The sequence below is a fragment of the Coregonus clupeaformis genome, chromosome 21, assembly GCF_020615455.1.
Source record: "Coregonus clupeaformis isolate EN_2021a chromosome 21, ASM2061545v1, whole genome shotgun sequence".
NCBI lineage: Eukaryota > Metazoa > Chordata > Actinopteri > Salmoniformes > Salmonidae > Coregonus > Coregonus clupeaformis.
In genome coordinates, this window is record NC_059212.1 from 24924742 (window position 1) to 24952532 (window position 27791).

At 44.5% G+C, this 27791-nt stretch overlaps 1 protein-coding gene across 3 annotated transcripts; it reads left to right on the forward strand.

Moving 5' to 3' along the window:
- The first annotated feature begins 374 nt into the window (after positions 1-374).
- On the forward strand, positions 375-27791 carry per2 (period circadian clock 2). Of its 3 annotated transcripts, XM_045206276.1 has the most exons (21): positions 375-488; positions 5870-6311; positions 8866-9116; positions 9281-9402; positions 9694-9895; positions 10651-10702; positions 11098-11240; positions 11388-11466; positions 11569-11675; positions 11845-11998; positions 12237-12531; positions 12648-12756; positions 13014-13242; positions 13538-13659; positions 16257-16484; positions 20659-20925; positions 21104-22074; positions 23464-23716; positions 24014-24257; positions 25620-25770; positions 25923-27791. In XM_045206276.1, exons 2-21 carry the CDS (start codon positions 5950-5952, stop codon positions 25992-25994), a joined length of 4413 nt encoding a protein of 1470 aa, XP_045062211.1. In that variant the 5' UTR covers positions 375-488; positions 5870-5949; the 3' UTR covers positions 25995-27791. The 3 variants fall into 3 exon arrangements, with proteins under 3 accessions (XP_045062211.1, XP_041697837.2, XP_041697838.2); XM_041841903.2 differs by lacking the exon at positions 16257-16484 and having other exon boundaries at positions 13011-13242; XM_041841904.2 differs by lacking the exon at positions 16257-16484.

Below are 27791 nucleotides of genomic sequence, written 5' to 3' on the forward strand. Positions count from 1 at the left end.
ACACTTGTATAACCGTTTAGATAACAGCCAGCCGTTTGAGCCTCTGTGAACCAACCATCGACGCCGCTCCATTCATCTACTACTGTCTCTCGTAATGATTCGACCACTCTCCTTCTACACTGGTTGTGGCCATGCCCATTGAATTCCACGTGCGGGGCGATGACGTCCTTATATAAAGAGACTGACCTCGTTTTTCACCAATGGTCGTGGGTCTCGGCATGTTTCCGTATTCTTGCCATGGAAACACAATTATCTAAGCCAATGAACGCAGGGTAGAGGGTGGGGCTAACTGGTGCTAAGGGCGGAGCTCAAATGAGGTTACTGCAAAGCGCTCGGGATACTATGAGGAAACATGACTAGAGAGGCGTGTTAAACCAAAGCCTGCCGGCATAGCGCACTGCTCCTACAAGATACAGTTATTCATTTTGAAACCCAACATAAGTCTTTGGAATCACAGAAAAGAGACGAGGATCTACTTTAACTGACTGGTTGGTGAATGTGTGATGTTTTTGTTGACTCCTACATAGTTTGGTGTTTGTGGGTGCGTTATGGAACGATGTTCTATAACGCATTTGATCCTATTCAATGTAATGTGACTTGGACTGATCTTGATTTTCCACTGTATAGCAAAAGCCTAAATCTTCGAAACTGTGGTAGGAGCATATATACATCTTTATTATAACATGGTTTGGTGGGTTTTACAGAGCTTTGGTTTAAAAGAAGTTTGAAAGTTGCATTGCATAACTGTGTCAGTGTGCGGTTCATAGTCGGTCAGTAGACTACGGTCAGCCCAGCCCACATGACAGAAGTGTTTGTATAACAATCCTATGCGGTCATGTCTAGATTGATTCCAGCTTGTCCAATTGACGTCAAAAGTTGAATTTTAGAAAACCATTTTCCTGATATGCTATGTTAATTATCCGAACCTGCTGCATAAGTTCTCATAACCTGTTACGAAAAGTCAATTTTGACAAAAGCTGTGTTCTTATCCTTAGACATAGAAACAACGATGCAAATCAACCAATCACTCTTTGTTTTTGCCCACTCTATACGATCAAGCTTGAGTGATGATGATCATTGCATTTGTCTGAGATCTGTCAAAAACTGCTTAACGCATTGAAAGATCAGTATATTGCGGTGTTGACTGTCAGTGAAACATTGGTAGAAAAGATGATGAACTGATCAGGCGGCTGTTTTCATTGTATCAAGTCAGACAGTGTCTGGGTGCCTTGCGGTGCTGTTTTATAACACATTCGTTACATAAAAAAGCGCCACCACGTGGATCCGGTGTTGTTTCCTCCAATAGTAATGTTATAACAGGGCTGTTATGCCTTTCTCTTGTGATGCTTAGGTTAAGTTGATTTGCCTTGCTTGACTATTTCCATGAAGACTTTGCCATCCATTTGGTCATGTGCAATAGGCTATGTAGCAGTGGGCTATGGTAGATTTGATTAAAAATCCATCCTCAAAGATCCATTGTCGTGTTTCAATTTATTGCATTGACTTGTTGGAAAATGTAGCATCACTTGCCCTTCTGCCAGGTTGTTAGTACATTGTTATTGTTATAGTAATAACAATGAATGTAATTATTCAGCTGCAGGCATGAAACAATGATTGAAAATAAAACTTTTATTTTCGTTTTTGCCATTCATTATACTGTCTGTCAAATACGCAAACTAGATTATGTCATAATCAAGCTGCATCAGGCATGACATGACACTCCTATCTTCAATCTGATAAAGTATGCATCTGTAAAGGGAGGCATCCATCCATTTATATACCATGACAGGTCACTTGCTCCTGTTAACTCTTAATTAACCACAGGTTGCATTAGAATACATCACATGTAACCTGATAACCATTGCTAGTTCTCAGAGAGAGAGAGATGAGCTGGGTGGAGCTTCCTTCACATTGTGCTGTGCAGTCTTGTGGCGGCATCTTTGAAAACACATGCTTCGGCCAGGAGTTTTTCCATGTGACATGACCGGGGGGAAAACTCTGGGCCCTATGAAGAGGGCCCTGAGTTGTTCTTGCATGGTCAGGTCATGTGGTCAGAAAATAAAACTCCTGGCCCTAGCTATTAGCCTACTACTGTTTATCTGACCTAGTCCTATATGGGCTGTTCCAAATACCTTCATCTGATTTAATGCATGTAGAGCTCAATGCTGCTGTGTGTACATTTGGAAATGTCACTGTAGCCCTCAGCTCAACTGTTTATTTATATTAGTTAGTTAATATCATGTATACATAATTTATACAAATAAACCTCTTTCTAATCTCAGATGTATGTGAAAGGCATGCAGTAAACCCACATTAGGCCACAATAGGTCACACGTGCACAGTGAGTCCTACCGGCTAGTTTCCCCTACCTCAGCACTTCTGCTTCACAATACTCAGTATTCTATGTGATTGTTCTCCAAGAAGAAAATTCTAACTTGAGTATTCAGTGGCAACACTTAACATTGCATAAGTATAATTTCTTTGTTACTACATGGTTATAATACTTACCAGTGTTCTGTTCTGTTTGCCATGAATACTCAAATGAGTGAGTGCACCAGTGGAAAGGACTGCATAAGTACATGTGTTAATTACTACCTTATAACAGGGTTATTACACTGTTACTCTAGTAAAATAAATGGAACTTGTCTTGAAATGCAAGATTTTCGTTAGCAGCACCACAAGACCAAGGTAGAGGTGATGTCACATCCACATAATAACAAGCTGCCCAGTAAACTTTCTAGGGGTTAAACATGGAATTCTTTCACTCATCACCACTTGTTTACTGGTTGCTCCCGAGTGGCACAGTGGTCTAAGGCACTGCATCACAGTGCTAGCTGTGCCACTAGAGATCCTGGTTCGAATCCAGTATCTGTCGTAGCCGCACAATTGGCCCAGCGTCGTCCAGGGTAGGGGAGGGAATGGCCGGCAGGGATGTAGCTCAGTTGGTAGAGGTTGTGGGTTCGATTCCCAGCCAGTATAAAAAAATAACAAATAAAAAATATAATGTATGCACTCACTAACTGTAAGTCGCTCTGGATAAGAGCGTCTGCTAAATGACTAAAATGTAAATGTAAAATGGAAGACTGCAGTTGTGGTCTGAAGTGGCCAAGCTAGCCATTCCCTCAAGACTGCAAGCCCTCCTTTCTGTAATGGTGTAGTCCGGTAACACCACAGACAGTAGATCTTTTTATGATGTCAAGTGTTGCAATACAGTGTAATATTACACCGACTCACTGTATAATTACCCTCCCTTTACAGTCTGTCCATCCTAGTCTCCCTTCTTCCCCATACAGAGTTTCCCTTTAACCATTTGATGTCAGAGCTCATCCTAACATTTTGTAACTCCTTATGTAAATTTAGTAGGTACTACTAGCGTAGCATCGTAACGCTGCAGCTTAAATATACTGAATAAAAATATAAACGCAACATGTAAAGTGTTGGTCCCATGTTTCATGAGATGAAATAAAAGATCCCGAAAATTTTCATATTCACAAAAAGCTTATTTCTCTCAAATGTTGTGCACAAATTTGTTTACATCCCTGTTAGTGAGCATTTCTCCTTTGCCAAGATAATCCATCCACCTGACAGGTGTGGCATATCAAGAAGCTGATTAAACAGCATGATCATTACACAAGTGCACCTTGTGTTGGGGACAATAAAAGGCCACTCTAAAATGTGCGGTTTTGTCACACAACACCATGCCACAGATGTCTCAAGTTTTGAGGGAGCGTGCAATTGACATGCTGACTTCAGGAATGTCCACCAGAGCTGTTGCCAGAGAGAAATTAACATTCATTTAGAGAATTTGGCAGTACGTCCAATCGGCCGCACAACCACAGACCACGTGTAACCACGCCAGCCCAGGACCTCCACATCCAGCTTCATCACCTGTGGGATCGTCACCCGGACAGCTGATGAAACTGGGTTTGCACAACCGAAGAATTTCTGCACAAACGGACAGAAACCGTCTCAGGGAAGCTCATCTGCGTGCTTGTCGTCCTCACCAGGGTCTTGACCTGACAACATTACGGCGACGTAACCGACTCCGGCAAATGCTCACCTTCAATGGCCACCTGTGAACCACGTTGTGTTTATACTTTTGTTCAGTGTAGATAGCAGAATCCCATGTCACTGTTAGTCTTGCAAAGAGGGCCTGTGGGAAGGACCATTATCACTAGGATGTCATTGAGGAGAACACTGGAAACCCATAATGTATCTCTTTCCTTCCTGTTCAAGTTCCACTTGATAATATTGTCACAATGTTGTCACTCGACACAATGTCCCACACCAAAGGCGCAGGACAGAGTTGAGTTTTTTAGAGAAGGGAAGTAGCTAAGAAAGATGCTCAAGGCTGTGATACAGTAATAGATATTGTGGAGAAAATGGGTCAGCGTTGGGTAGCAAACGTACAACCTTGTTCTATAACAATTGTCCTATGATGACAACAGCACTTGTCCTGTTCCCAGCACCGAGTGGTTGAATCCAGTATGTTTAATTGACTTCTAATCCAATACCATAAAGTTATGCTGAGGTGTATTTGAGTATTCAAATTGGCCCTCTGACAAAGTTACAAATTGGATATTGAGTCAGGACTAGCCGCTGTGTAATGCTTTCTGTTACATAATTAATAGCCAGTTAAAGTCAGTCATTCAATTACTTGACACCTCATAGACTCCTGGCTGGCAACGTGCCCATTCCTCCACTAAACAGGAGCAGCTGCTTCGCCTACTGCCTGTTTGAACCGGTCTATGCAATAACAGACAGACGGTCCATAGTGAATTCATGCCAGTCTCTCTCTGGGTCACTAGGTTATTCTGTCTCTCTGCCAGGGAGCACACACACTCAGACGTAATTCAATAAGTCAATTAGAGCTAGGGAAGTGTGTTGCGTGAAGGTATGTGGACTTAGTGCAGCGAATAGGTACTTTTCCACCATGGCCGTGCCAACAGCGGACCAGGTCAGGTGGTGTGACAGATGAGATGATAGGCCAGTTAGCTCTTTTAGGTTTACTGCATGGTGCCCTTGATGTCTCCTTAACATGTTTCTTAACAGGGGAAAGAAATGCAATTGATACAAAATAAGAAGTACACAAGAAAATGAATATACAAGGAGCATGCTAAATAGTCAGGCCCTGATTTTTATAGTTGCTCAGGTTATACAGGGCAGTCACTCTCAACATCCAGTCCATGCCGGTTCTTTCTAATAGTTTGCTGACTTAGATTTAGTTCTCAAGTGCTTGTGGGAAGGGCTGTTGTAGCTACTGGTTTTGGATACGAAAACTGAAATACACTTCTATTGCACACCCAGTGCGGCAGAAGGGCAAACACTGGCTAGACAGTATGCTGTTTACAGCACGCACTGGCTGGGGTTGGCACTTTCATGTCTGCCAGGGACTGGGACACCCTTTGGGATGGTGGAGTAGACATACACTGAGCTGGCCTGACTCTAGCCCTGTCTAGACAAGTTACAGCTTCAACCATTGAAGGGGACTGAGCCACCCAGAGAGGGGAGAAAGGGCAGGCGGCGACCCCAGTAGGGATCACTGTTGGGTGGATCCACTTTGATGGACCATCCCCTGGCCTGGTCCTCACCTGGGTGGATTTTAGAGGTCATGTACTACAGCTTTGATGTCTAGCTAGCCCTTTTGTGTGAAGGGCAGCAGACAGGGGAAGGTGTCAGCTTTTAGGGGGTCTTGTCTACGTGGTTTTTTTTCTGATAGCTTCAAAGGGAGTTCTACTGTATCTAATATTATTTTTGTTCCTGTGATTTATTTTATTTTACATGGTTTTCCTAAAGGGTTTTATTATTGTATGAAATAGTTGCAACTATGTTGTGTAACTGACCCTCTTTTTCCTCTCTACATTTACAGAAAACTCTCGGCGGCTAATCCATCCATTCTCTACTCAGCACATCTCTGGTTTCAAACACTCAACACACCACACCTCCCTAATGTCAGAGGATTCAGACCCAGGGTGCAGCTCCATGCCTAGGGGGGCCTCAGGGTGCAACTCCATGGCCCAGCTCCATCGTATGAGCAGCTACGGCCAGGGTGGTCCAGACCTGGGCCTTGCCTCAGAGGGCAGTGACAGCATTGGGCGTAAGAAAGTCCGCTCACGTTCCCACCGCGACGACGTGGAGATGAAGAGCAGTGGATCCAGCGGGAGCGGGACCGAGTCACACGGCAACAAGAGCCACGGAAGCCATGGAAACGAGAGCCACGGCAACGAGAGTCATGGCAACGAGTCGACAGGTAGCTCCAACGGCAACAGCAAGGATTCCGCCCTCCTGGAGTCATCTGGGAGTAACAAGAGGTCAGTGAGGGGGTGTGGTTTAAGTGGTTTGTGGGTGGGGTTAGAGTAGATCACATTTTTTTATGGGTACCTCGTTTTACCAGTCGTAGGTCCTATTTCCTAAATTGACTGCAGCCCAGCAGAATATATAGTCGACGGCGTTAGTTGATCCGCCGCCACACGTTATCACATATCCCACATATTTGAAGTCCAAGGCTACATGAGGATATGTGTCCAAAACCATGTGTCCTCTGTTGTTGTGAGTTTGTCCCCGTTCTCTCCTTAAGACGTACAGTAGGTTGACATCAATATGACTCACTCACTAGCAGCACATTCTGAAGCTCTCGAGACCCATCCCTCTTTCTTCCACTCTGTTGACACATGCTGGCCCATATCCCCACTCTAAACCTCCACTTGTCCCGGCCTTAGAGAGTTCACATGCCCTAGATACTGTATGTGACGCACAGCAGCGCCCTGTCTCTCACCTACCTCTCACCTCTTTTCCGGTGGTGCCCATGCAGCCTGCTCCACAGACAGTCAATAATGATGGCCCACAGTGAAGTGAGGCCTTCACAGAGAGCACTGAAAACCCCATAGAAAGTAGTGATGGACCCCATTGAAAACCTATAGAAGCTGCCAATGGAGTGGCTCCAATTAGGATCCTGAATGGCGGCACTTCACCCTGATGACACTCTGTCCCCTCCTTTCTCTCCTTGTTCCTCAGTAACTGGACTGAAATCACCTTGAACACTCTTTGCAGAGAAAGACACTGGAGCACATCTTGATTGTGTAAAATTCTTGTTGAAAGCAAAGAGTTATCAAGGTCATTTTACGCTGAGACGTGTCAGTTCTTATCTGCCATATGTGGTGAAGTTGACCCCCGCTTCCTCCTTCCTGTCTGCCTCCCACTCTGTGACAATACAGTATGTGCCTGTTGGCTCCACTTTAACAGTGAGGAGGCCTACTCTTACTAACATTCTCCAATTAGCTTATATTATTAACCAATCTCTATAATTTGCCACTAACTTGCCACTCTAATGCCAAACCAATCTGTTGATGCCAATAGCAGATGCCGTTGATACTATTATATAATTAAACTATTAGATATAATTAGATCTCTATTGGTGCTTAGAGAGGCTATTTCTGAATCTACTTTATATTCTGAGCTACTGAAGCTTGTTATTTAGACACACCTGAGTTATATACGAAGAGTTGTCTGTCTTAGGCAGCTGTTTATAGCCTTTGGATGTGGTAGCGCTCTCACTAAGCCTGTAGGCTAATGCTCGTGGCCCAAAAACACACATTGGCTCCTACTTACTGCAAATTCTCACAAATACACACACGTGGTATAGCCCAGTCTGTTCTCCAAAAACACAATATGGCACCTTGTTTTGGAGAACACCGACAGTCAAGAAAGAACAGAAAAAAGCAAGGAGGGAGAGCAAGAGAGAGCAAATAGTGGATTTGAGTTTTGTAATTGGGTACTTCAAAGACAGAGGAAAGTCACCTCACCTCTGTGGAGAGGATGGGGAAAACTAAAAGACAAATTGATTTGTGAATAGGTGCTCTGGTGTCCATGTATCATTGTAGCTGTCACGGACGTTGAAGGACGGGTCAGACCAAGGCGCAGCGTGAAATGCATACATGTTTATTTCAACGATAAACACACTAACAAAACAACGTATCATGAAGTCCTCAGGCTAAACACAACACAACACAACACAACACAACACAACACAACACAACACAAAGCCAAGCCAAGCCAAGCCAAGCCAAGCCAAGCCAAGCCAAGCCAAGCCAAGCCAAGCCAAGCCAAGCCAAGCCTCTACACGGAACAAGATCCCACAACTAATGATTGCAAACAGGCTGCCTAAGTATGATCCCCAATCAGAGACAACGAGCGACAGCTGCCTCTGATTGGGAATCACACCCGGCCAAACATAGAAACACACAACATAGAATGCAAAACATAGAAATAACAACATAGATCTCCACACCCTGACTCAACATACTAGAGTCCCATAAGTCAGGGCGTGACAGTAGCATTGTACTCTCCTGAACCCAGTAAGAGTAGCGAGAGCTCCAAGCCACTGTAGCAGCTGGGCAAAGACATTAATTAATTAACTCAAGGACTTTGTTTTGACATTTCATTACAGTGTTCAATGGATATATTTCAATCTGATATTGTGAAAGAGAAACTTTTAGCCTGCAATTAACTCAATTCACCTGTTGTTGTCCAAGATTGAGGAATATGATTTTACTGAATGGTTGCAGTGTAGTTCGAAAACAAAAACTATGTGATTGAAAGTAGACCTTTTCATGTTAACCTCGACTGCAAGGCCTCAGTCAAGGCTACCTTTCTAGAGCAAGACATTGTAGCTGAAACATCAACAATAACAAGCCTACCTTCAGTCCTTTTAGATTTTGTTTTTCAAAAGTATACCGCTAGCAGCTGGGGATAAGACTTGTTACAGTGTAGCTTCGGCTTGTAACAATTGAATTCTAGTGGTGTGAAACAATTCTCTATTAGAAACATGTTATTAATAATCTCTCTCTCTCTTGCTTGTCGCCCCAGCTCTAACGCCCACAGCCCCTCTCCTCCCAGTAGTTCCAATGCCTTCAGCCTGCTGAGTTCTGAGCAGGACAACCCCTCCACCAGTGGCTGCAGTAGTGAGGAGTCAGCTAAGGCCAAGACCCAGAAGGAGCTGCTCAGGACCCTCAAGCAGCTCAGACATCTCCTGCCTGCTGACAAGAGAAACAAGGGCAACAAGTCCAGCTCCCTCAACACCCTGAAATACGCACTGCGCTGCGTCAAACAGGTGGAAGGTAAGAGACAACCGAACCGCACAGCATTCTGGGTAGTAGGCCTGAACATATAATGAGTTGATTATGATTTTAGCATCATTACATTATAGTTCATTATTGTATTAGTAATGTGTCTTAAAAGTCCAATAAGGAAACCAATGTGTGTTTGTGTTGTTGTGTTTCAGCCAATGAGGAGTACTACCAGCTGCTGTTGACCAATGACAGTCAGCCATCAGGCCTGGATGTGTCCTCTTACACCATCGAGGAGATAGACAGCATCACCTCAGAGTACACCCTCAAAAACAATGTAAATTCATTAGTAGTACAGTAATACTTCTGAATACACACAAAAAACATGAAAACTGGCAGATTTCCTTGAATACATCCTCAAAAACAAATGGTACCCAACAGTAATGCTTAGTTAACACTATAACAGCCAGGAAGTTATACCTACCACATCCATGCCATCCATCCCGATTTGACAGTCTGACCAACAACAGATCAGATATCCCAGTGATTATGAGTTATCCACACTTGCAGCTGTGTGTGTACAGTATATGCCAGTTTTTCTCACACATGTCCCTCTGTGTCCCTCCAGGACATCTTTGCTGTAGCTGTATCTCTGATCACGGGGAAGATCGTCTACATCTCGGACCAGGCCGCCTCCATCCTCAACTGTAAACGGGGCGTCTTCAAGGATGCTAAGTTTGTGGAGTTCTTGACTCCCCAGGACGTCAGTGTTTTCTACAGCTTCACCACGCCCTACCGCCTGCCCTCCTGGAGGATGTGCACCGGAGCAGGTAATGACCCCTTTACGAGTGCTTCTAACCACTTATAGACAATCTAAACACTTATAAACATGCCATACCGCCTGCGCTCCTGGAGCAGGTAGCGAAAACCCCTCATTAAGTTATAACCTCTTATAGACAGTCTATGAACAGTTTTAGACAGGAGAACAACAGAGCTACATCACACATGCACAAAAAGTGCACAAAAGGCATAGGATAGGAATAGAGAACATGCTTGTTTACCCATTACACCTGGCTTTAAGAGGGATCCCCCTATCCCAATGATGTTGAATAATTCATTTTAAATGTATAGCGCTTCTCGAGACCCTCTTCAGTCAAATCCCATGTAGTTATAATGATTGGAAAACGCATCCATTTCAAACAGCACAAGCTAAGCCGTTGCTAGGAAAACATGAATGTACCTGGATTTGAGCCTAGTCGTCCCCACCCTAGTCAAATCAATTACAGATTCCTACAAAACTAGTTAATACAGGGGGTTAACCAGAGCTTGGAAAACATATAGTGTATGCGTGGAAACATTGAGACAAGGGTACCAAAAAAGGCGCCTATCTTCTCTCCTACTGTAAATTGAGCGTATCTTTGTTTATATTCGTCTTGTTCTTTTCTCTGAATAGGTGTGTTGTTGATGTAGTTGAAAGCAGGTGCGACTCAGTTGAATGAAGAGGGTTGGCATTGAGCCAATAAAGTAGAGACTTCTTTTGAATTAAAACATTTTCATTTTCCCCTTCCGCCTCCTCTCCTTTCAGAGTCATCCCCGTCGGACTGCATGCAGGAAAAATCGTTCTTCTGTCGGATCAGGTGTGTGTGTGTGTGTGGCTACGGCCGTGAGTCAGCTGCTCTTCATGTTTCTATTCATTCCCTCTTTCCACTTTGGGTCAATTTAAATTAGTTTGATTCTTGGCTGGTTTCATAAACAGGAAGCTCTCGCTCTTTTCTCTGACACACACATGTACACATATACATGCATGCACACACACTATTCACAGTTGACGTTAAAGTCAAACTACGGCTCAACTCTGCCCCCAAGAGGCAGAAAAACACCCACGCAGCATGATAGAACTCAATCTGTGAAATAGATGCTAATGAACTGAGTCACCAACACAACTGACAATCATAAGGACACTATATTTTCATGGTTTTGTTGCTGCTTTAGTGACATGCTGACTTTGTCCTCTCTCTCCTGTGTTCTGTAGTGGTGGTAAGGAGTGTGAGGGGGACCTGCAGTACTACCCATTCCGTATGATCCCCTACCTAATGAAGGTACAGGACAAGGTCCATTCTGAGGACCAGTTCTGCTGCCTCCTACTGGCTGAGAGGGTGCACTCCGGATACGAGGGTAAGGACCAATGTTGTTACAATGCCCGAGTTGTGCCTGTTTGAATACTTTTGAAACTGCATCCTCAGTAGTGTATAATAGTGGACGGTATGTTAAATATAGTGTGTGGGAACAGTAGTGTTAACAGTGTTTTCATTTTGCCTACAGCTCCCAGAATCCCTAGTGATAAGCGCATCTTCACCACCACACACACTCCTAGCTGTGTGTTCCAGGATGTGGATGAGAGGTGAGACTTTTTTTCATATACTTTTTTTTATCCGACAGAAGAGTACAGTGCTTTTATGACACCTATAGGCTGACTCACAATGTTATTGTTTTTGCCTTTCAGAGCTGTTCCACTTCTTGGGTACTTCCCCCAGGATCTGATTGGCACCCCAGTACTTCTTCTCATGCACCCCGATGACAGGCCTGTCATGTTGGCCATTCACAAGAAGAGTAAGTGAAACTAGAACAACATACCTACTAACATACTACTTAATTAACTTAGGACTATTCTATCACTGGACTGCATACAAACACTGTATGGCCCTTTAATAATATAATATATGCCATTTAGCTTTACTCCGTCTTTTACTGACATCTATGTTCTCACCCCTACCCATAGTCCTTCAGTACGCTGGCCAGCCGTTCGACCACTCCTCCATCAGGTTCTGCACGCGGAACGGAGAGTACGTCATCATCGACACCAGCTGGTCCAGCTTCGTCAACCCCTGGAGCCGCAAGGTCTCCTTCGTTATCGGGAGGCACAAAGTCCGCATGTGAGTGTCTTCCCTGCACAATGTTTTTCTATCTTGGCTCTTTTTAAGTATCTTGACACTAATCTCTGCCCAGCACTATTTTGTGTTATCTTGGCACTATTTTTTGAAATAGCCAGAAAAAAAGCTTTAGTTTAAAAATCCTTTATAATGCTGTATCTGTTATAGAAATAACTGAAATACAGTTTGGACACAAGGACCTTCCTGATAATAATGATAATATGGTTGTTCCCACTACCAGGGGTCCGGTGAATGAGGATGTGTTTGTGGCGCCACTCCCTGCCCTCATGGAGACCATGGACTCTGAAGTCCAGGAGATCACTGAGCAGATCCACAAATTGCTACTACAGCCGGTGCACAACTCTAGCTCCAGTGGCTACAGCAGCGTGGGAAGCAACGACCACCTTGCAGCATCCCAGGTGATGACCAGCGAGGGCAACACACGTTCATCCAGCGACAACAACTTCAACAGCAATAGGAGCAGCTTAAGCAGGACACGCATCGAGGAAGAGGGGGAGAGCGGCTGGGCCAAACCTGTAAGTACCCTCTCTGTTTCTCTCTTTTCCCTGTCTATCGCTCTCTCTCACTCTTTCACCTATCTCTCTCTCTCGCTCCATGATAGTGAACATGTCTCTTAACTCCTCCCCCGCAGAGGTCATTCCAGGAGATCTGTAAAGGTATCCACCTCCAGAAGAGTCAAGAACAGCAGATCTACCAAGCCTCCTCCTCAGCCAAGCCTGAGACCAAGAAGAACCCTGGCAGTAAGTCACACAAGCAAATCAACAAATAAATATTTACAATCTGCAGGAAACATCGAGATATACTTGTGTGTGTGCATTGGATAATGTGAAATGGGGAGTGTACATGTGTGTGGATGTACAGATATGAATGAACTTATGTGTGTTGGAAGAGATGTATAAAACACATGCATATCCATGGGTGTAATTTATGGGTGTAGTTCATGAGTGTACAAATCCATGCCCATCCCAGCCTTAACACACTCCCTTTTCCCCAGCAGAGTTCCTCCAGAAGAGTCCAGCAGTGGTGCGTCCCAAGGAATCTGCAGCCCCTGTGGCCCCTCTGAATTGGAGGGACAGTGGGGTCAGTGCTGGGGTCAGTGCTGAGGTCCGTGGGCTGAGCCTGGAGGACAGCAGCAGCAGGTTAGCAGTACAGGAGGAACAGCTGGCCTTCAACGACCAGACGGTCTACTCCTACCACCAGATCAGCTGTCTGGACAGTGTCATCAGGTCAGCACAACTACTAACTAGTCACTTATTCATCTTGCTAATCATTTATCTGTACATCTCTCTGGTCATCTAGCCTATCTATAGTCTCTGGTCATTTGTCTATTTTTTCTGTTATGGGGCAAAATACTTATAGGTATTGTTTCTGGGTAGATATATGGAAAGGAGAGTGTTACTTATTCCTTATGTACTTACTGCTACTCAATTACATGGTAGTTACATCATGGGCTATTGTTTAAGATACAAAGTAAAGCAGTCTTTCATCCTTCAGTGTGCATCTCTCTCCCTCTCCTGACAGATATCTAGAGAGCTGTAACATTCCCATCACTATGAAGAGAAAGTGCCACTCTTCTGACAACACCACGTCCTCAGACGAGGACAAACAGAAAGGAGGGGACAATCCCATGCAATTATCTGAAGGTACGTTCTACTACCGGTCTTAACCTATCTTTACTTTATCATTCCTTTAATAAAAGATGTTCAACTCTTGACTTCAGTATTATTGCTACAGTATGATGTTGCATGTAGCCTATATTGCAAGTGAACTCTCCTACACCACTATTATTTTTTACCAGTCGGTGAATGCACCATGAATTGAATTGCCCGTTATCACTAAAGCCCAAATCAAAGGAAAATGTGTTTTTTATGTGTATGAACGAGCGTGCACACGTTGGAATTAGAATGCACGGTAGTGAATGAGAGAAAACAGATGGACCACACGTTAAATTAGAAAGTAAGTCGATTTTTCTCACGTCTACGCGAAGTAATGCTGGTAAAATTAGCTGATAAATTGCCAGAAAATAGACTTGTTTGTGCATTGTTACATCTGGAATTGTGACATGTATAATTAAGTGTCTATTTAGTGTTGATAATAATAATACTGCCAGTGCCAATAATACATATTTGAAAACAATAACGTTATGCCTACCTGTGTTGATTTCGATCACAGGCATATAGCCTAGGCAGGCTACGGCTGGGAAACTCGAGGAACTCCGATTTCAAGAGAGAATAATGTTATGTAGAAAGAACGAGACTAGCTAAATTCTTTATAAACTGTTCGCGTGTATTAGCTACACCTGTCCTCACATTCGTGAGCTACTGTAACATAATAACTGTTTAAAGCAGGCAGGTACGGTGGCTCCCGTAGGACATATAATGTGAGTAAAAAGGAACACACAACAATAATTCACAAGGGCTACATAGCGAACATAACAAATACAACTGTTTATTATGGATTATTGTTACAATTAAATTGGCATACACTACGCAGTGTATGGGAATTTACGCTCTCTACTCTCGCACGCATATTTTGCCACGGTTGACGCGTTGTACTCTCTCACAAATTGTGGCGCGGTTGGCTCTGGTGTGATTTGGGTTTAAATTAGATGTCTCAATCTAGACGAAATCTGCACAGGTTGAATTTTCTTAATTTCCTAATTCAAATTAGAGATGCCTGTGGGATGAATTCAATTCAAACCAAATAATACTGCTAGATTAATAGTCATAGATAACTTGATTAGTTATGGTGTGACAACGTTGATAATGCGTTGGTTGGAAAACATCCCTGCAGATTCTGTCTGGCTCCACATATCAACACATACCAATTTATCAAAATATCGATATTTATATTTAAACTCATTTATACTGAACAAAAATATAAACGCAACATGTAAAGTGTTGCTCCCATGTTTCATGAGCTGAAATAAAAGATCCCAGAAATTTTCCATATTCACAAAAAGCTTATTTCTCTCAGATGTTGTGAACAATTTTTTTTACATCCCTGTTAGTGAGCATTTCTCCTTTGCCAAGATACTCCATCCACCTGACAGTTGTGGCATATCAAGTAGCTGATTAAACAGCATAATCATTACACAGGTGCACCTTGCGCTGGGGACAGTAAAAGGCCACTCTAAAATGTTCCGTTTTGTCACACAACACAATGCCACAGATGTCTCAAGTATTGAGGGAGTGGGCAATTGGCATGCTGACTTCTGGAATGTCCACCAGAGCTGTTGCCAGAGAATTGTATGTTTATTTCTCTACCATAAGCCGCCTCCAACGTCGTTTTAGAGAATTTGGCAGTATGTCCAACCAGCCTCACAACTGCAGACCACGTGTATGGCGTTGTGTGGGCGAGTGGTTTGCTGTTGTGAACACAATGCCCCATGGTGGCGGTGGGGTTATGGTATGGGCAGGCATAAGCTATGGACAACAAACACAATTGCATTTTATCGATGGCAATTTGAATGCACAGAGATACCGTGACAAGATCCTGAGGCCCATTGTCGTGTCATTCATCCTCTGCCATCACCTCATGTTTCAATATGATAATGCACAGCCCCATGTCGCAAGGATCTGTACACAATTCCTCGAAGCTAAAAATGTCCCAGTTCTTCCATGGCCTGCATACTCACCAGACATGTCACCCATTGAGCATGTTTGGGATGCTCTGGATTGACGTGTATGACAGCATGTACCCGTTCTTGCCAATATCCAGCAACTTCGCACAGCCATTGAAGAAGAGTGGGACAACATTCCACAGGCCACAATCAACAGCATGATCAACTATATGCATGAGGCAAATGGTGGTCACTCCAGATACTGACTGGTTTTCTTATCCACGCCCCTACCTTTAAAAAAAAGGTATATGTGACCAACAGATGCATATCTGTATTCCCAGTCATGTGAAATCCATAAATTAGGGCCTAATGAATTTATTTCAATTGACTGATATCCTTATATGAACTGTAACTCAGTAAAATATTTTAAATTGTTGCATGTTGCGTTTATATTTTTGTTCAGTGTAGTTTAAAGACTAATTTAGTTTAAAAACTAATTTAGTTTATAGACTAATTTAGTTCAAAGACTTTCAGTCTCACCAAAGCTCTGTTGGACAGGTCACCAACTGAATCAGACAAACTCTCTCTTTGTCTGTCTCTCTATAATCCACATTTATGGGACTTTATATGTGACTCTCCTAGTCCCCCTCTCTCGGTCTCTCCCTATCACCCTGGCAGACCCTGCACTGGTTAAGGCTCAGCCTGGTATAACATCTGTGGATGACATCATCGCAGACAAAAAGACAGACGCTACGACCTCAGCCTCAGGGGTAGTGGGCTCCTCCCTGGTGGCCCTCGCCGTGCCACCGTGCAGAAAAGCAGAGAGCGTGGTGTCAATAACAAGCCAGTGTAGCTACAGCAGCACCATCGTGCATGTAGGAGACAAGAAACCGCAGCCCGAGTCAGGTATACACTACATGGACATTGACATGTCTCATTCTACTATTCTATTCTACTCTTTTTGGTCTTTAGTTTGTGGTGGTGGGCTGTGTTTGGGAGTGGGGACTGTGTGGGTCTGTGCATGCGTAGGTACGTGGGTATGTGTGTTGTATGGATGTAACTGGATGTTGTGTAATGTATGCAGTATCGTGTGTGTACTCTGAGGTCATGCATGTTCCATAATCTCACACGCCAGACTTATATTACAATATTCAGAGATTCACAATCGTCTGGTTCCATAAGTTATACCAAAGCCATGAGTCTAAATGCGCCGTGCATGATACCATCCTCTCTGCATCTCTGCTTCTCTGTAATGAATATCAATGGGGAGAACAATGGGGACCTCTACAGTGGGGAGAACAAGTATTTGATACACTGCCGATTTTGCAGGTTCTCCTACTTACAAAGCATGTAGAGGTCTGTAATTTTTATCATAGGTACACTTCAACTGTGAGAGACGGAATCTAAAACAAAAATCCAGAAAATCACATTGTATGATTTTAAGTAATTAATTTGCATTTTATTGCATGACATAAGTATTTGATCACCTACCAACCAGTACGAATTACGGCTCTCACAGACCTGTTAGTTTTTCTTTAAGAAGCCCTCCTGTTCTCCACTCATTACCTGTATTAACTGCACCTGTTTGAACTCGTTACCTGTATAAAAGACACCTGTCCACACACTCAATCAAACAGACTCCATCCTCTCCACAATGGCCAAGACCAGAGAGCTGTGTAAGGACATCAGGGATAAAATTGTAGACCTGCACAAGGCTGGGATGGGCTACAGGACAATAGGCAAGCAGCTTGGTGAGAAGGCAACAACTGTTGGCGCAATTATTAGAAAATGGAAGAAGTTCAAGATGACGGTCAATTACCCTCGGTCTGGGGCTCCATGCAAGATCTCACCTCGTGGGGCATCAATGATCATAATATGCCATTTAGCAGACGCTTTTATCCAAAGCGACTTACAGTCATGCGTGCATACATTTTTGTGTATGGGTGGTCCCGGGGATCGAACCCATTACCTTGGCGTTACAAGCGCTGTGCTCTACCAGCTGAGCTACAGAGGACCACATCATGAGGAAGGTGAGGGATCAGCCCAGAACTACACGGCAGGACCTGGTCAATGACCTGAAGAGAGCTGGGACCACAGTCTCAAAGAAAACCATTAGTAACACACTACGCCGTCATGGATTAAAATCCTGCAGCGCACGCAAGGTCCCCCTGCTCAAGCCAGCGCATGTCCAGGCCCATCTGAAGTTTGCCAATGACCATCTGGATGATCCAGAGGAGGAATGGGAGAAGGTCATGTGGTCTGATGAGACAAAAATAGAGCTTTTTGGTCTAAACTCCACTCGCCGTGTTTGGAGGAAAAAGAAGGATGAGTACAACCCCAAGAACACCATCCCAACCGTGAAGCATGGAGGTGGAAACATCATTCTTTGGGGATGCTTTTCTGCAAAGGGGGACAGGACGACTGCACCGTATTGAGGGGAGGATGGATGGGGCCATGTATCATGAGATCTTGGCCAACAACCTCCTTCCCTCAGTAAGAGCATTGAAGATGGGTCGTGGCTGGGTCTTCCAGCATGACAACGACCCGAAACACACAGCCAGGGCAACTAAGGAGTGGCTCCGTAAGAAGCATCTCAAGGTCCTGGAGTGGCCTAGCCAGTCTCCAGACCTGAACCCAATAGAAAATCTTTGGAGGGAGCTGAAAGTCTGTATTGCCCAGCGACAGCCCCGAAACCTGAAGGATTTGGAGAAGGTCTGTATGGAGGAGTGGGCCAAAATCCCTGCTGCAGTGTGTGCAAACCTGGTCAAGACCTACAGGAAATGTATGATCTCTGTAATTGCAAACAAAGGTTTCTGTACCAAATATTAAGTTCTGCTTTTCTGATGTATCAAATACTTATGTCATGCAATAAAATGCAAATTAATTACTTAAATCATACAATGTGATTTTCTGGATTTTTTTTTACAGACCTCTACATGCTTTGTAAGTAGGAAAACCTGCAAAATCTGCAGTGTATCAAATACTTGTTCTCCCCACTGTATGTATATGTCACGCCCTGGCTCTAGGGACTCTTTTAAGTTGAGCCAGGGTGTGTAGAGTTTATGTTTTGTGCTCATTGTGTCTAGTTTTTGTATATCTATGTTGGCCAGAGTGGTTCTCAATCAGAGGCAACGAGTATCAGCTGTTGCTGGTTGTCTCTGATTGGGAACCATATTTAGTCAGGTGGTTTTCCCACAGTGTTTGTGGGATCTTGTTCCGTGTTGGTTTGTGTTTTGCACCTGTGGACGTCACGTATCGATTTGTTGTTTTGTTCGTGTATCATTTAATAAATAAGTATGTTCACCTTCCACGCTGCGCCTTGGTCCTCTATATCCGACGATCGTGACAGTATATCAATGTTGCTGAGGGTATCACAGCTTCTCATCTCTGTATATCCTGAGCGGTTGGGGGTTTTATGTACACTACCGGTCAAAAGTTTTAGAACACCTACTCATTCAAGGGTTTTTCTTTATTTGTTTTACTATTTTCTATATTGTAGAATAATAGTGAAGACATCAAAACTATGAAATAACACATATGGAATCATGTAGTAACCAAAAAAATGTTAAACAGATCAAAATATATTTCATTTTTGCGATTCTTCAAATAGCCACCCTTTGCCTTGATGTCAGCTTTGCACACTCTTGGCATTCTCTCAACCAGCTTCATGAGTTAGTCACCTGGAATGCATTTCAATTAACAGGTGTGCCTTCTTAAAAGTTAATTTGTGGAATTTCTTCCCTTCTTAATGTGTTTGAGGCAATCAGTTGTGTTGTGACAAGGTATGGGGGGTATACAGAAGATAGCCCTATTTGGTAAAAGACCAAGTCCATATTATGGCAAGAACAGCTCATATAAGCAAAGACAAACGACAGTCCATCATTACTTTAAGACATGAAGGTCAGTCAATACGGAACATTTCAAGAACTTTGAAGGTTTCTTCAAGTGCAGTCGCAAAAAACATCAAGCACTATGATGAAACTGGCTCTCATGAGGACAGCCACAGGAATGGATGACCCAGAGTTACCTCTGCTGCAGAGGATAAGTTCATTAGAGTTACCAGCCTCAGAAATTGCAGCCCAAATAAATGCTTCACAGAGTTCAAGTAACAAACACATCTCAACATCAACTGTTCAGAGGAGACTGGGAATCAGGCCTTCATGGTCGGATTGCTGCAAAGAAACCACTACTAAAGGACACCAATAAGAAGAAGAGACTTGCTTGGTCCAAGAAACACGAACAATGGACATTAGACCGGTGGAAATATGTCCTTTGGTCTGGAGTCCAAATTTGAGATTTTTGGTTCCAACCGCTGTGTCTTTGTGAGACGCTGTGTGGGGGAACGGATGATCTCTGCATGTGTATTTCCCACCGTAAAGCATGGAGGAGGAGGTGTTATGGTGTGGGGGTGCTTTGCTGGTGACACTGTCTGTGATTTATTTAGAATTCAAGGCACACTTAAACAACATTGCTACCACCGCATTCTGCAGTGTTACGCCATCCCATCTGGTTTGGGCTTAGTGGGACTATCATTTGTTTTTCAACAGGACAATGACCCAACACACGTCCAGGCTGTGTAAGGGCTATTTTACTAAGAAGGAGAATGATGGAGTGCTGCATCAGAATACCTGGCCTCCACAATCCCCTGACCTCAACCAAATTGAGATGGTTTGGAATGAGTCGGACGGCAGAGTGAAGGAAAAGCAGCCAACAAGTGATCAGCATATGTGGGAACTCCTTCAAGACTGTTGGAAAAGCATTCCAGGTGAAGCTGGTTGAGAGAATGCCAAGAGTGTGCAAAGCTGTCATCAAGGCAAAGGGTGGCTATTTGAAGAATCTCAAATATAAAATATATTTTGATTTGTTTAACACTTTTTTGGTTACTACGATTCCATATGTGTTATTTCATAGTTTTGATGTCTTCACTATTATTCTACAATATAGAAAATAGTAAAACAAATAAAGAAAAACCCTTGAATGAGTAGGTGTTCTAAAACTTTTGACCAGTAGTGTATATATTGAATGTAACTCATACGTCCATAGCTGACTGCTGTTTCTCTATATGTTTTTCTCCATACAGAGATCATCGTAGATGTATCTGTGGCTGGGAAGGCGGTGGAGGGGGGCAGCCAGACTCCTGGGCCTCCCCCTAGTGCTGTTTCACCTCCCAGCCTGGAGAGGGAGCCCTATAAGAAGCTGGGTCTGACCAAGCAGGTCCTAGCGGCCCACACCCAGAACGAGGAGCAGACCTTCCTGTGTCGCTTCAGGGAGCTGAAGGGAGTCCAGGCCTTCCAGGCCAACTGTTCCCAATACCTGGAGCGCCAGAACGGACAGGGCGCCGCTGATGGTACAGTAGCAAACATGTTCTACACACATTACAATACAATACAAACTCGGTATAGGTCGTTAGACTTGGGCTAGTACAATTACACACAGACACACAGAGTACCTTAATGTTCTCATACACTCAACCTCTCACAGTCAAATACATAATGTAATTCCTCCCTCTCTGTCCCCCTCTCTAGCTGTGCCCGCTGTGCGCCCATGCAAGCAGGCTGAGCCCGCCCCCTGGCGAAGCGGGCGCAACAAGAAGACCAAGTCCAAGCGGGTGAAACAGAACGAGTCGTCCGACAGTTCCGTGTCTCATAGGAGGAGACAGCCGCAGCCCCGACCCCACCTCCTCAACCAGGGCCTCAACCAGACCTCCTGGTCCCCCTCCAACACCTCCCAGTCCACCTTCCCGCCCCTGGCCTACCCCACCGTGGTGCCAGCCTACCCCCTCCAAGTCTACCCCGGGGCAGGTACCATGGCTGGCACCATGCCTACCCGCCCAGACAACTCAGTGGCGGGCTTCGGTGACAGCCAGTGCAACCAGGATCGCCAGTGCCTGCCACCAAACATCCAGCCCTCGCCCTTCTCTACTCCCATGGTGACCCCCGTGGTGGCTCTGGTTCTCCCCAACTGCATGTTCCCTCAAATGGGAAGCGGGGCTCCAGGACAGCAGCCTTTCTACCAGGCCGAGACGGCCGGCTACCCCTCCCAGCCGCAGCCCTTCCCCCTACTGACGTCTCTTTCCTACCCAGGCCAGGCATCCTTCACCATCCCTGCCCAGGCGTCCTTCACCATCCAGGCCCAGTTTCCGGGCCAGAACCCCTTTGCGCCCCAGACGGCCTTCCCAAACCCCGCCCAGCCTTTCTCATTCTCCATGCCCATGGAGGCTCCCAAGCCACCTGGGGAAACCACCCAGTCTCGCTGCTCCACACCTGGGTCCATGGGCGGCAGGGACCAAGTGTCCTCCCCTCCACTGTTCCAGTCGCGGTGCAGCTCGCCCCTGCAGCTCAACCTACTGCAGCTGGAGGAGACGCGGTGCTCCCTGGAGAGACAGGACAGCATGGTGGTGGCGCCCTCCGTTGGCACTCAAGGGAATAACACCGTCAGCGAGAAGGGAGGGAGCGTGGTCGGCCAAGCCATAGAGAAGGTCAAGGAGCTTCAGCAGGTATGATACAAGTTTCAAGTCGTACGGGATACACATGGTATACACCATCCAACAAAATTCTTACTTGCAGGTTCCTTCTTCACAATGCAACAATAATAAATAATAAAAGATAAGAATACGAACATAAAGTAAATGGCTCAGTAGAATAGAATAAACATTTTAGCATAAGTATAATACAGGAAGGCACAATTTATAGTATTGGGAAAGTGGGGATTGGGGGGCATATGTTTAAATTGTTCAATATTTAGCAATAATAATAAGAGCGGTAGCAGCAGGTGTGTGTGAGTGTATATCTGTGTTGGTGTATGAGTGTATATCTGTGTGGGTGTATGAGTGTATATCTGTGTGGGTGTATGAGTGTATATCTGTGTGGGTGTGTGAGTGTATATCTGTGTTGGTGTATGAGTGTATATCTGTGTGGATGTGTGCTAAAGTGCAGAGAGTCAGTGCAGGTGGTCAGTCCAGTTCAACTGTTCAGCAGTGTGATGTCTTGTAGATAGAAACTGTCTCTGAGCCTTTTGGTATCAAACCTCATGAGTTTGACCTTGTTCCCTCTTTCCCCGTCTGTATCCTCTTTTTCCACAGCCTCCTCAACTCTCCCAGAAACAGCGTTAGTGTAAGGTTGTGGCATCAATATTGAGTTTCCCGAAAATCGCAGCAGAACTACAAAAGTGTTGTTTTTAGACTGGAGGTGTTAGGCTAGGGTTAGGATGTATAAAAGGCGACTTAATCGCTAAGGCATTTACACAAATCCATCCTATATTGTCTTCAGCTGGCAGCCAACTGGCACATAGGCTATAGATTTGTAATTTTTCTGAATATTTTAAGAATGCTTTTACTAGGTTACAATGTTATAGTTTCACCAATTTCTCTAGTCTATGCAAATTGTATTGAATCATTTAAAATGTTTAAAATTCTGACATCCTGTGTGAAGTAACTGTGCTGCCATGTCGAAGTACAATAATCCAAAAGGCTCCTTATGTCTAAAACTGTAAACCCATTGTGTCCCTTTAAACCCTTTAGCCCACATTCAGTCTGACTGGTCCAATGGGACCCTTGTATTCCAACACACTCCTTGTCTGCACACTATTGTCATGGGATATAGTGTGCTCTAGGCTGAGGTGTTGCAATGACGAGGTAGGATAACATCGCAATCGCAACTCTCCACAAAATATAACTTACCGTAGTTACTGGAATACAGACCTCTGTCTATCCATCTCTCACAGTGGGACAATATGACTGAGTCGCCTCTTAGACCTTGAGGGGGGAGTAAAGGAGCAGAGTAGCAAAAAATTAAGGATAGGACTGATGACAGAAAAAAGGGAGCACTAAAACTTGAGAGTGGAGCTTCTGTTTGTTGACCTTATCCTTTGACCTCTTGTCTTGCAGGTGGGCCCGCCGGGTGACGGTAACCATAGCGACGTCAACTCGTCGTCGAGTGACCTGCTGGACATCCTGCTCCATTCAGACTCTCGTTCAGGCACCAGCTCAGCCACTTCAGGGTCCATGGGTTCCAGCTCTAATGGCTGTGGAACCTCAGCTAGAACGTCTAACAGCGGAATGTCTAATAACAGTGGAATGTTGGGATGTAGAACGTCAGCTAGCGGAACGTCAGCTAGCGGAGTATCTGGCAGTGGCACAGGTCTGTACACACACCTACCCTACCCTTTTGTACGTTTGTTCCAATTTTTTTCCTATTCTATACCAGTCACTTCCTCTGTACCAAACTTCACTTCTGTAACTGTCTTGGGGGTTTACATATTTGATCAACAAGACTGGCAGAGCAAGAACAAACACAAGATAGAAGTACATTAACATGGCAGCAAGACATTACGTTCAACAGTTTGTTGCTTCGTGTATGAAGCACTTGAGACCAGAGCTCTGGTGCTTCTGAAGTAAGATATCCTAACTCTGTATTGTGCATTCATTCACCCCCCAGTAAGCAGCAGCCACACGAGCAACAACAGCAGCAACTACTTTGGCAGCATGGACTCCTCCCAGAACAGCTGCAAGAAGGTCAAAGTGCACTCCAGCGGCGGCGGGAGTGGTGGTAGCGTTAGCCAGGGGCGGCCAATGGAGGTGGAGCAAAGCCAATATGACAAATATGTACTGCAGGATCTGCCGTGGTTAGTCACCGCCAACACTGACGACAAGGTCATGCTGACCTATCAGATGCCCTCGCGGTGAGTGGGAGGAGACAATAGGGAGGCGGCACGCAATGTGCTTGGAGTAGGAGAAAGATTGGGATTTTATAGAGGGGGGGGGGGGCTTAGGGGAAGGGTAAACTGATCCTAGATCTGTGACTTCAGACAACTTCTACCCAGGGCATAAGTCCTAGTGTAATGTTTCCCAAAATGATGAGTGGCCAAAAATGCTGGGGTTAGAAATATTTGTTGGTTTTTATTTGGTAGATCATAAAAAATTTTTTAGATGGAACACAGTACTCTAAATCATTGGGAAATAATGTCCTAGTACATTGCACCCTAGTTACTACCCACTCCCTTCCTGTATTTACCTGTGCATGCTGGATTAGTGTCCTAATTGGATCCCTCAAATCTATGTATGTTTGTGTGATGAATCCCTTTTTCTTCCCAATTTCATGATATCCAATTGCAAACTTGTCTCATCGCTGCAACTCCCCAATGGGCTCGGGAGAGGCGAAGGTTGAGTCATGCATCCTCCGAAACATGACCCGCCAAACCGCACTACTTAACGCCCGCTTAACCCGGAAGCCAGCTGCACCAATGTGTCAGAGGAAACACCGTTCAACTGATGACCGAAGTCAAGCCTGCAGGCGCCCGGCCCGACACAAGGAGTGGCTAGAGTGCGATGAGCCAAGTAAAGTCCCCCCGGCCAAACCCTCCCCTTACCCGGACGACGCTGGGCCAATCGTGTGCCGCCCTATGGGACTCCTGGTCACAGCCTGTTGTGACACAGCCTGGGATCGAACCCGGGTCTGTAGTGACGCCTCAAGCACTGCGATGCAGTTTGTTTTAGTCATTTAGCAGACGCTCTTATCCAGAGCGACTTACAGGAGCAATTAGGGTTAAGTGCCTTGCTCAAGGGCACATCGACAGAGTTTTCACCTAGTCGGCTTGGGGATTAGAACCAGCGACCTTTCGTTTACTGGCACAACGCTCTTAACCACTAAGCTACCTGCCGCCCCATATGCAGTGCCTTAGACCGCTACGCCACTCAGGAAGCTGTGTGATACATCTTATGATGATGAAAACGTATGAGGTCCTTAGTTGCTGGCTTGCAGTTATAATGTATGCCTATAAGATGGGGCTCTTGCACAAGTTGGGGTCTTGTCCACAGTTGTCAGGCAACGTGGGTTGAGAGATACGCATGTCTTCCCAATACGAAATACCCCATTTTTAAAACCACTATACCAGATGTACTCTTTTCCTGACACCCTAATACCCAATAGCACTCTCTGTGTCACATGTATGTCCAATAGCATTCTGACTGTTTGTGTCTTTCCCCTGGTCATATAGGTCACATAGTTCAGTATACTGAGTGTGTATGTCCCTTGGTCTACACAGGGGCATCGAGAGTGTGCTTAGCGAAGACCGAGAGAAGCTAAGTGTGATGCAGAAGAGCCAGCCGTGCTTCACCGGGGAGCAGCAGAGAGAACTGGTGGAGGTCCACCCCTGGATGAGGAGAGGAGGGCTGCCCAAGGTCATGGATGTCGAGGTGAGCTCTCTTTCTCTATCTCTTTCCTCCCTCTCTCATTCTCACAATCACTGTCTCTTTCTCTCTCTCTTACACTACAGGCAGTCATTCACATTTGTCAAAAGCAAGTCTGAAAGTAACTAACAGAAATGTGTGTTGTATTTTTTGTTAAGGCCTGTGTGGGCTGTGAGGAGGACGCTCCAGAGGCGGTGTTGTCTGAGGAGCTGCCTGGCCTGGATATGTGAGATACAGAGACTGAGACAGGCGTGGTCAGCCCCTCCAGGAACCCAGTGAGGAGCCCTTTAACATGGACACCTGCCCAAGCCCCTGCCCCTGCCCCTCTTCTGGCCTTGGATCATCATAGCCAAAACCACCCCCTGAATCCACCCCTGTTAATTGTAGCAGCATCACCTCCGCCAAAGACTCGTTCTCAAGCGACATCAATCATTCACCAAGACCCACCCTCAGGCCAACAGCTGTCCCTGACCAGAGCAAGACCATATTGGACTGCCTAGTACTGCTTACATCCTGCGGGTACAAACCTTTTCTACAACAAGCTAAACTGTATGGAAACTCTGCTACAGCCTGAGAGACCAGGGAACATACAGACTGTTACAGCCCACCTGGTCAATTCATTTTCAATGTGTGGGGATGTGTGAGAGAGAGAAAAAGAAGAGCGAGTTCCAGTGTGTCCACAACACAGTTCCTGTTCTATCAATAGTTTTTTCACTTATTGAAATGAATAGTTTTTTTTCACTTATTTAAATGTTTTCATTGAAAAAGTTTGACTGTAGTAGTCTTGTATTTGTGTTGATGGTAGCCCCAGGGCTCTAAATTTAAAATGTTCATTGGTAGCACTGGTGCTCCCAACTTAAAGAAGTTAGGAGCACCACATGAAATTTAGGAGCACCAAATTGTTTTATTGAAATACAGCCTATATTGGGCCTATACGAATTCTAGGTACTTTTGAAGGACATGATGTGCCCTAGAAACTAATATGTAACATGTAATATGTATGTAAGATATTAATTTATTGTAAAAGCTAAAATGTTGATAGGAATACCTGTCATTGAAATGACAAAGTAATTTGTGGAATATTAGGTTTCTACATTGTGTAAAAGCACTGTTTTCCTATTGAGATGCATTACATTGAAAATTGTACACTGTCTCTTTAAAAACAGCAGGTTTGTGATGAAGACAGGCAAGAGATCTGTCATTCATTCATCACTAGGATCATTGATTTCCTGATGAAGCTATCCCTTTTCCTTTCTTTCTATGACCCCAAATGTTTGGATATACTGGTAATGTTACCAGATTGTTAGCTAGCTAGCCAATGAGGTAACATGACTGAATTGTAAACAAATGGTTAACGACATGGTTTATGAATGTAAAATGCAGTCCAAGTGAACCGCTATAGGAAGATAAAAATGTAGTGCCGGTAATATGGGTCAGATCTTTTGACCTGGGCCCAGTTTTCCAAAAGCATCTTAAGACTAAGTTCATTGTTAGCACCATTGAGCTCAATGGTTCTAACGATGAATTTAGCCTTAAGATTATTTTGGGAAATGGGGCCCTGATTGGGATGGAAGCAAGCCGCTTTCGCTGTAGTAATGGTGCAACCATGACTCTAACTAATCTGCAGTCGCTTATTTCTCTAGGGCACTCGGAAACAACGTTACAACGAAGCCTTATTACACCAATTATTATCTGGGAGATTTTATTTCCTAGGCGCACAGTGCTCCCAAAATAAAACTCCTGGTCGCACAGCAAAATATTTTGTTGCATATGCAACCAAATCGGTTGCGCTTTAGAGCCCTGGGTAGCCCAGAATATTTGGTGGACTTGCTGTTTTTCAACTGCCTTTAAATATGAGAAACAAGAAACAATCCATTGGAGTGTAAGAATTTGTATCTCCCATAAGTGGTTGGTGAATTTTTTATTTATTTTTATCCTCAATTGTTCTACAAAAGATATTAATGTATACTATATGTATTTATTTTTATACAGAGAATAATAACTGCTGGAAAAGCAGATGAATAGTA

Coding starts and splice junctions, on each gene's coding strand:
- per2 (XM_045206276.1), top strand. CDS start 5,950: ATGTCAGAGGATTCAGACCCAGGGTGCAGCTCCATGCCTAGGGGGGCC. Junction 12,757..13,013: donor GACCAAGAAGAACCCTGGCA/GTAAGTCACACA, acceptor TTTCCCCAGCAG/AGTTCCTCCAGAAGAGTCCA. Junction 25,771..25,922: donor CCAAGGTCATGGATGTCGAG/GTGAGCTCTCTT, acceptor TTTTTTGTTAAG/GCCTGTGTGGGCTGTGAGGA.